The sequence below is a fragment of the Nomia melanderi genome, chromosome 5, assembly GCF_051020985.1.
Source record: "Nomia melanderi isolate GNS246 chromosome 5, iyNomMela1, whole genome shotgun sequence".
NCBI classification, from domain to species: Eukaryota; Metazoa; Arthropoda; class Insecta; order Hymenoptera; family Halictidae; genus Nomia; species Nomia melanderi.
Window position 1 is genome coordinate 14,077,370 of NC_135003.1, and position 10,487 is coordinate 14,087,856.

The 10,487-nt window shown below is 39.5% G+C and overlaps 1 protein-coding gene across 15 annotated transcripts in view; it reads left to right on the forward strand.

Moving 5' to 3' along the window:
- Positions 1-10,487, forward strand: part of LOC116424252 (uncharacterized) — a 228,659-nt gene that overhangs the window by 209,254 nt on the left and 8,918 nt on the right. For 13 of the 15 annotated variants that reach the window (XR_012998551.1, XR_012998552.1, XR_012998553.1 and 10 more), the window contains 6 exons: positions 3,927-4,541; positions 6,142-6,364; positions 7,122-7,261; positions 8,010-8,162; positions 9,514-9,694; positions 10,237-10,376. Coding sequence is in view for 10 of the 15 variants with exons in the window: in XM_076367569.1 (XP_076223684.1) it covers positions 4,190-4,541; positions 6,142-6,364; positions 7,122-7,261; positions 8,010-8,162; positions 9,514-9,694; positions 10,237-10,376 (1,189 nt within the window). In the remaining 5 variants the exon portion in view is untranslated. Of the gene's footprint in view, positions 1-803; positions 2,081-3,926; positions 4,542-6,141; positions 6,365-7,121; positions 7,262-8,009; positions 8,163-9,513; positions 9,695-10,236; positions 10,377-10,487 lie in introns of those variants that run through there. The other 2 variants (XM_031970413.2, XM_031970466.2) reach the window with 2 other exon arrangements.

Consider the following 10,487-nt stretch of genomic DNA (forward strand, 5'->3'; position numbering starts at 1 on the left):
ATAATTAATACCTTAATATAGTTAATACCGTTAATACCTATCAGATAGATTATAGTAATTAATACTTATTAGATGCATTAGATACTCAATAATATTAAGACAATTGAACAGGAATACATTTTAGGAATACAATAATAGAAAAATAATATTCAATTCGGACTTAGAAGGATTAAGTGATATATATATTTATTAAATACTATTCGAAATCTTCACCACGAGATCGATACGACATTGTAGAGCAAGGGGTTAACTCTGCCACTATCGTTATGTCAGCAGAAATTAAAGCAAATGGACCCTTGCCATTTTTATAAGGTGTCCATATTAATCATATCAAATGCTTGGTAATTCGAATGTAATTCTAAACATAAAAACAAGATATCTAAATCTCACCAACACTACCAATAACCCAGTTTTCTCCAAAAATGAACGAACATCTCACTGAAACTACCATTAACTCAGCCACTACGATTAAATCAGCAGAAATTAAGACAAATGGACCCTTACCATTTTTACAAGGTGTCCATATTAATCACATATGCTTCTAATGTAATTCCAAACATAAAAAGAAGATATCTACATCTCACCGCCACTGCCAACAAGCCACTTCCCCCCAAAAATGAACGAACATCTCATCGCAACTGCCGTTAACCCAGTTTCTCAAATTTATCCCCCAATTTCCCAAATAATCTCCAACCACCCAACGTTCGCCGATACCATAGCTCGCGAGATTTCCCCTCCCCGGTAGTTCCCGACGAATTCACCGGCGCAGAATTCAGCTGAACGCCCTAAGAGCGTCATTGTTCGGCGTACGGGCGCAAGAAGAGCCAGCGCAGTTATCTTCAACTGGCCAGCCCCGTCCGCGTCCATTATCATTCAGTTGCATTCCTTACGGTCGCCGTGGCCGTCCGGGCACAAAGCATCAAAGAAATTGCTGCGGCGCGGCCGCCGTTCCTTGACCGAGCGAGCAGTGATTGAAAGAGGAGCACCAATAAACGCCGTTGGCGGCGTGTAGATAGGTACTCCCCGGCACCACACCGCACAGCGGAGTATCGTAAGATCTCCGATGACGTCGTCCACCACGTTGCCGCAGCCGTCGTCGTGTATCCCATGATCCCCTTGACGGAAGCTGCCCATTAGCCGGGCAATGATGATGCCAACGGACACCCAGGTCACCAGCGTAGCGGTACCGAGCAGAGGCCGGCACTGAGGATAGCTTTCTGGACTAGCGGCTGCGTCGCGGCGCCTCTTCGCCTTTACACGGCCGACGGTGTCCCTCCGGCGCGATTTTCCTAGGTCGAGCTAATCGCTATTGGTTTCTTCCGAGTGATCCAGCCCGAAGTTCGCCTTTAATACCAGAAACTCGGACGGAAGCTTCGACGTTCGCCTTTAACACGAGAAACTCGGAGGCTTCGGCCTACAATCAAGTTAGCTCCTTCAGAGGATCGCTTCGGGAGGTCGAATCTCGAGTTCGATCAGCTCCCGTGATCCGTCAGGACGTTTTTGGTTCCTCGGATCGTCACCTGGACTGGCCGGGAGTCCAATCGAGGAGCAGAATCGCCGATGCAGCCTGCGCTGGCCGATTAACGCGTACGTGCCGCTGATGCCGATAGAGGAAAGGAAGAAGCTTCGATCGGCGATCTAAGGGAAACTGATCGTTTCGTCGACGGATTGCGGATAATCGGTGAACATCGTGTCTGGTGTGGTTGCTCGGGGAGAGGTGCGGTGGGAGGGGTTTCTCGTTGATCGTGGTGAAGTGAATCTAGGTGAACAAGTGACGGGGACATTCGTCGATCGTCGTGGATGTGGGAGAGGCTCGTGGGAGATTCTCGCGTGCGATTCTTGACGTTTGATCGAACGAGGGAAAGTGTGATGTTGTGATCGCCGGTGTCGATGTCTTTGCCACACGGACACCTGGATCGGGCAACTGATGCGATCGAGCGGCCAGTCCTTTTTCGCACGCGGTCACATCGAAAGCGATGACTAGCGATTACGCCAGATATCGGCGTTGTTTCACTTCACACGTTTGCAACGACTATTCCGCGAGGGACGGGAGAGACGGTCGCGCGACCCAAATGGACGGGTATGACTTTTGTTTCTAGCGATTCTTCGGCGGTCGTCGATATTTATTCTTTCGATGAATTCTTTGTTTTTTCACGGAATGATGTAACTGTTCTTTGTTTCGCTTTGATCTTTCATTAACCCTTTGCACTTGGTTTCCTACGGTGAAGCTGTAAAGTTTGATATTTAATATACTTCATATGATACATCAGTCTGGGAAATATTGACGTAAAATCGCTTTGTTCGTCAATTTGCGTTAATTTCTCGTCGAGTTGGTTTTACAGAATATCGTCTTCATCTCATTAGAGAATGTTGAAATATTTTTCTTCATTAACCGGAAGCTAAAAAAGATTCTTCTTAATAATTGCTCCAATACCTTATATGTCATATATCCAACAAAATTCGGTTTGTTTGTCGCCAAGAAAATTAATGTCCAAGTTTCCGTGAAAAGTAGTGTCACCCGAATTCGAGTGGCAGTCAAAGTGTTAAATAGAGAAAATATTCCATTTTGCGTAATTATAGCAGAATATTTTGACGAAAATATGTGAGAAATGAATAAAAATTCAACCAAATTTTAGGAATAGGAGCTAAATATTAAAGGAGTATGAACTATTTACTATTGATATTCCTTAACAATGTAATCTTACCTCGCACAGGTTTAAAAAAACAATTATCCATGGATTTATCTTTGAATCCCGACATACAATTTCGAAAACAAGCGAAAAGAGAATATTTGTCGATTTGAGAATAATATCGCCAACAGCAACATTCGATGTTACAGTTTTTAAGATTTGAGTAGGTGCAATAAACACGAGTAAAATAAATGATTCGAAGCAGAATTCAACGAGAAACACCGGAGCTATGGAAAACACGAGTTGCATAAGTACATTTCGAAACAACGTCACGTATCAAACATAACTCGCTCTTCGCGTTCCCTAATAATGCAGGCTTGTTGACACGTTCATAATCGTATGACCCATATTTGAATACATATGGTGTGACTCTTAACTGAATGTGTTTTACTAACATTCACTTGAAGAGTCACGAGCGCTGAGTATGATTCACTTGACAGCCATTTTGAAAATATCGCCGTGATCTAATGTAGTTCGTCTGTAGTTCATTGTTTTTCTTGAAAAGAATTGTTTGAATTTTAATCTGAACGTCTAATTGAATGTATTAATCGAAGTCAATAAGGAAATTTTCGTTGTTTCCATTGAACGTATAATTCAAGTATTTTTATCATTCATGATTTGTTAATAGGAACTATCAGGAAGTTATTTGAATTATATTGTAAATTATTTATACTTGATTTAGTAGAAATTTTAAATAGTTAAAAAGTTAGTAATAAATGTTCCTCTGTGGCCTCTACTCTTGTAACAAAACCTGGTTTCAATGCAGTATTCTTTTAATTATCCCTTAATCTCTAATTAACTCGAGATGCTCAACTAGGAATGATCATACGCATGATATTCACGTATCAACACACTACAAAACCAGTGAATTGCATAAGACAAATCAGTCTGATAATTCACAAACACCATTAGACGCTAACAAAGTCTCACACGTCAGTCTCGCATTATTTGAATAATTAAATTATTCATTAGACAGCGAAGCTCGATCTCTTCCTCTACATTTTCAATGCATCAAGAACCCATTGAAAAGCTCACTTTCCGCGGGTCTAACGAGATTCCTCGAATACGTACACATAAAACATCTAATACCTTAGAGCCAACAAGTTCTATCGCGAATCACATTCACTTTACAAGATATTCAGCGTACAAAAAGACTCCGCGAACCACCTGGCCACTTTTGATCGTCTCGGAGCACTCCGGCCCCTTAACTCACGCTCGTCCTTTTACTGGTTGCAGACTCGGTGTACCGATGCACCGTGGAAGAGCGAGCAATGGATATGAGAAAAGCAGAGGCTAAGTAGCAGGCTGCAGGTACAGGAACAGAGAAGGCGTAGCGGCAAGGAGGGGCGACCGGCAGATAGCCAAGCATAGAGGAAGAGAGCAGAGAAGAAGAAGAAGAGGCGAATCCGGTGAAAGTCGTGGAAAACGAAAGATCCATCCGTGGAAAAGCGAAACAGAGACGAATCTGACAGATCGCGCGGACGAAGGTTGAGAAAAAGATGAAGGAGATCGGTTTATGGACGCTGATTTGGACGCTGTGTCTCGTAACGGGCCTGAGCATTGCGCAAACGTTGCAGCTCTGCCCTTCGCACCATGAGATCACGCCCTGTTCCTGCACCCTGAAGAAATCTGGCTTGGACATCGTATGCGAGTTCACGGACCTGTCGCACATCACGAACGCCATGAAGGCGTTGAAGGGCAGATCGAACACGGTCATCTTCTACCTGCGCCTCAGGCATAACAACCTGCCGAAACTGCAGCGGTACGTGTTCCTCGGCCTCGACATCCACCATCTGACCATCCACAACAGCAGCCTCGCGGTCCTCGAAGAGTCCTCGTTGAGTTCCATCGGTGAGCTACTCTTTTCATGTTGATATGCTTTTTCTATTAAAATTGCTTGGAATTACTGGTAATATCAATGAGAAAAAGTTTCAAGTGCAAAAGGTTAAAAAACGCTTTCTGAATGGGACGCGAAAAGATCGAAGCGACGTAATGGCGCTTCTTTTATTCTTCGAGAAAAGCCAAGCAACGCGACATGTTAATACTATTATATATATTATCTATAATAGGTAACAACAGAATACAGAATGCATTACTTGGATTACTTATATACAAAAAAAATAGCGATGCGACGTACACGCGTTTAATCTTTCTTTACATAACTTTCTGTGCATTACACCGTGCGTTTCGATGCTAGACGAACACACGTCAATATAATTTACTCTTGTCTGCAAAAGACAGGAAATGTCGATCGTCACAAATATGCGACGCTGCTAGCGAACGTGTTAATTAATGCACAAGAGTGTTCCGTCGCGTTAACGTTCACATCCGAATAATCGCTAGACCCGTGACTTCTATCAATGAACTCCGTAGCAGAGAAGCTCGACACTATTTCTGGCGTCATTCAATGCGGCAGTGTCGTATTAATTTGTAATTCACGTAGTAAAGTCGCAAATCGCAGTCGCACAACAAGAGACGACGATGGAAGCTCGTGTTTCGTCGTGTACCGATGTTCAACGGGATCCGCTTTAATTTAATCGCACTTTTGATGTCACCGGAGGGTTCCCGTTCGTTTCCCTCGTATCGCCTGAGCGTCAGTCAATTCCTTTTCACTGATTTATATACGTGTCACGGAAGAAATAAACGCGTTTCATATTTTCATTTATTTATTTTGCAATTTTTCACTTTACATTTCATCAACCGTTAATGAACTGGAATTATTACAAGTTCACGTAAAAATATCATGGCGTAGATAACTAGCAGCAAATTCATAGAAGCGACCTAGCACAATTTAACGCGTTAATTGTGAATATTACAATAATAACGGTGATAAAAATAATAAAACGACTTTTCCCGCCATATACGCGCCATTGGACTCAGTCGGTAACAGTGCCATGCCGTATAAATGGCGGCTCCGTTAAGAGTTACTATACGTAATAATAATTGTATTCTAATAATTTCTTAACCAATTTTTCGACCCTCAACTCACTTTTATCGACAATATTCTAAATTGTAAGGTGGTATATACAAACGTGTAGAAATATTAAATATTAAATCATTCCATTGAATTGCATTATTATTATTGCATTCATCTAGCTGAACGTCACCGCATTAGGTAGCATTATTTACAATATACAAATCTTTTTGAATAATCGTAGTTCAACTCAGTGAACTATAATAATTCGATTTGGTTGGCGTTCAATGTGTTAAAGAAAACGTGTTCCATTTTGTGATTCACACATTTCGATAGTGAAAAGAATATTAATTGAAAGTAATCTGGCAAGCTACTGCTAACTGTTATGCCAATTTTATGAAAATAGAAAAGCGTCATTCAGGTTCTGAGCTGAAACAAAGGAAGCGCGATCACTTGGCATTTTTCGATCGGATTTTTGGAAGGACCCGTGATACTGAAACGGTTAAGTAATTTCATGGGAATCGTATTCTTTCGCAGGAAGTGGCTTGACGCAGCTGGACCTATCGCAAAATGCTTTGCTCACGGTGCCGACGACGGCGTTACAAGGTCTTCAGCATCTGCTTATTTTGAATCTGAACCGGAATAGGATCAGCGTGATCCACGGGAAAGCCTTCGAAGGTCTCGATACTCTTGAAATCCTTTCCCTGTACGAAAACAAGATTGCCACCATAGAGTCGGACGCTTTTAAAGGACTGCACAAGTATGTTCTTCGACAACCGTACAAGCAACGTTCTCACTTATTCTTGTGTTTACTAATTTCGTAATTGCTAAAAGTATCTAACGAATAGACAGAATATAAATTTCAACCATAAACGACAACATGAGAAACATCTGATAGTTTACTCGTAAATCGTTGAACTTTGTCGATAGAAAATTGAAACGTCAGTTGTACTATTTCAGTGCAGCAATATTATTCAACACTGGATTTACGGAACCCGTCAATTCGACGGATATTGAGTTTTTCGAACATTATTCAGTTATTTAGATTTTCATTCGTGATACTCTGGTTTTCAATCTACAATTTTCGCGATTGATGTAGACGAACACGTAGTTTCCTAGGAACGACAGATTAAAGTTTATAATAAACTCCATAAATCTAGTGTTAAAATTGATCGATCCCATAACGAGATTAACAATGATTCATTGTTTCTAGATCACATTCAACGTGATCAATATTCTTAAAAGTATAACGATTGGAATATCCTTAGATTTTTGAAGATGTAAAGTAAACTATAAACTTTGAAGATAAAAAAATAAAAGTTGTAATTGAGAATTAGAATATACTTAATTAAAAGTTCGATTTTTATGTACGAAAGGTAATAACAGAATTTTCCTATCGAAGCAGACTTGCCCGCGCTTTAAGGGTGAAACGCGAACGAATACGAAATTGGTAACACGCATTCGAGAAAATATAGATTAGTGTTGGTGATACGTAAATACAAACACGTAAATTACAGCAGAAAATTAAGGAGACTAAATCTGGGCGGAAATGAGTTGACCAAAGTGCCAACGCAAGCATTGCTCCCTCTGGACATGCTGAAGAAATTGGACATGCCGGAGAACCGGATTACCGCCATCGAGGAAGGCGATTTCGAAGGTAGGATCTCCTTAGACACACAATGCAAAATGCTTCGTCATGAAATATAAATTAAAGCAAGTAATAATAGAGCTGCTGATTTTTTCAGAATTTTTGCTCTGTAAATAGGTAGGTTTTCGATGAATTCTACAGTTTGTGATTGATACTCTCGATTTCAATTCGATTTCTTCACGAAAACTCTTGCCTGATGGATCAATTGAAAGTTGTTTATTCATCTTGGTGAGAAACAACTTTCAATTGATCCATTACGCAAGAGTTTTCGTGAAGAAATCGAATTCATCAAAATTCATCAAAAACCTACCTATTTACAGATCAAAAATTCTGCAAAACTCGGCAGCTCTATTATTTAAATCAGAATCAAGAAACACGATTAATAAATCAGACCTTGTTACAAATAACAATTATACATGATCGAACGTTTGTTTCATCCTGAATCAATTTCATTCACAATGGATATCTCATGAATAACGTAAAGTATTATTTTCCAATCAACCAAAACAATGCTCGGAATCCATATGAAACCCGTGTTTTTCATTTCTGCGTGATATTTAAACTAAAATACAATTTCTCTTGCGAAGCGTACGTCCATTGCCAATAACCGTTATGTACAAGTAAAACCTATCATCGATAATCATCATCGATAGAAGAGTAAAACATTGGAAGATCAGTTGTCCAGCTCGCGCGTCGTGGAATGACTCGAAATCGAATAAGGTTGACGAGTCGATAGATTAAACGTTCCCTTTTGCAGGACTGAAGAGCCTGGATTCGTTAGGATTGGCTCACAATCAGCTGCGCGAAGTCCCGGCTCGTGTGTTCTCCCACTTGACGCAATTAAACTCTTTGGAGCTGGATGGAAACCGCATTACCCACGTGGATCCGGATGCGTTCATCGGTCTCGAGGGTAAGTGCAATCACGGCTTGATACAGTTCCTTTGCACTGTCACCGTTCCTTTGACGCTCGAGGTCTTTTCTCTGTTACTTCTACACTGATCACCGGTAGACCAATCAGATCAACATCAGATAAACAACCAGTGGGATATTACTGTGTCCACAGTGAATTATAAGTCGAACACTTGATGATGCTGTCTGATTTATTAGACTTTTTCTACTGAAGTCTCTGCATGTTGTAAACAGTCTTGCATCTCAGTGACTTTCTATCGATATCAGTTAGCGAAAAGCGAAAATGGAACAAGAAATGATCTCGTGTTAAAAATTATTAAATTATTATTAAATCTTCGCCGAACTATTTTTTTATCTTTCGCATACGTCTATTATAAATGCTGAAAAACAGTATGTTGTAATGGATATTAAAATTCTTTTAAGCAAAAGACAAAAATTCCTGCTTATCATGCTTTATCGGCAGTACATTAGTTAGGAGGAAGATTCTAAGATAACTATAATTTTCCCAACGATGGCACTGAAACTATTAAAAAGTACTTTGCGAAAAGTTCGCTAATTCGCGTACCAACCTCCCTCATCGCTAAAGTTACGTATGGTAATATAATGAAGTCTCTTCGTTCGAAGTTCGAATAAGTTCTCAAGTCAATCGAACAAGAATTATCAGAATTTGAATAGACGCAATCAAGAGTTCGCGTCTTAAGGAACGCATTTTTCGTTTGTCAACTTCTGCGAACTCACGCGTAAATTACACCTACTATTATATTAGAAATAATCATTACCCAATTCCTTCTAAATATATATCTTCTTTTATTATAAATTAATCGAAAACTGTAAAGCATCCTATTTATAACCTATTTCTGCGAGGATAGAAGAATTGCACAAACGTTCCACCTGATTTAGTCACACTTATTTAAAACCTGTAAATCAATTTGTGATCAATTTAATTAGTACAACCTAACCGACATCTTAACACGTTGACCACGAAAAGCTTCAGCATTTTGTTTTTTCTTTTGTAGCGAAGATGAAAGAATTATCAATCATTTGGTACTATAATTCTTAAGTCACATTATTATCTATTTATTTACTCTGTTGAACATTTTTATTGAATATTAGTTATCTTAGGAGGTACAATTGTTTTCAAGTTAACGAGTAAGATGATCTTGTTAATCTAATTGTAAATCATTGTTAGAATTAATACCACTTCTTAATAATTCTTCTTTATAACTACTCAATAAAGCTTTTATCAACTCACGTGTAAATGACATATTTTTCTTATCATCGCCTGTATAATATATTGTGTGCCTCCAGAAAAGAACCTGAATGCTATATGTTTCATGTGTATCTTATTACAGAAAATTTACAATATTTACGGCTGGGAGATAATAACTTACATTCGGTGCCGAGCGACGCACTGCGCCGTTTACACCGATTAAGGCACCTCGATTTAAGATCCAACAACATCACCGCCCTTCCGGAGGACGCTTTCACCGGATACGGAGATTCCATTACATTTCTGAACCTCCAGAAGAACCTGTAATTCCCTTAATTTCATTAACCGTTTGAGTGCTGAGGAGCGCTATTAGCGCTCTTCTTGTGTTGTGCCAAAATTGCGGAGAGCGCGGAGGCGCTTCTGTTTATCAGTGTCAATTATAATTTTCTCACTATGTTCTTCAAGAAATAAATCAAAGTAACTTCATTTGAATAAATGTTATTTTTTGATATTTTTTTGTAATAACATAATATTCGTAATCTCTTTAGATAAGTACTCTTATCTTTTTGCATACACACCCACTTCCGCATTTTTGGTAAATATCCACAAAAGTTATTTAGCTTCCAAACGGTTGAATACTATAATGAATGACTGCAGAAACTGAAGATAATTTATTAGTACTCATAATATTAAATGCTCGGTAGTTCTAGTGTTAATAAATACCCAGTTGTAAGTTTCATAAAGAAATTCCGCATTTTTGGCAAATATCCACAAAAGTTGTTTAGCGCCCAAACGGTTAATCCACGTATATCCCCGTGTATTTCCAATTGGTAATTATACGTGTACCTTTCCTGTGCCCCCTCAGGATCAAAGTGCTGCCGCCATTGGTCTTCGAAAATTTGAACTCCTTGGAAACGTTGAATCTCCAGAACAACAAGCTGACACAGATATCGGAAGAAGTCACCGAGAATATCGTCGATACCCTACGAATTATCGATATCACAGGTAAACATCAGCGATCCTCTTAAATCGTCAGTGACAGCTTTACATCTTCACACAGCGGTTGCCAACCTTTATAATTTTATTACAAAGTAAACATTACTTCACTGAATGTTT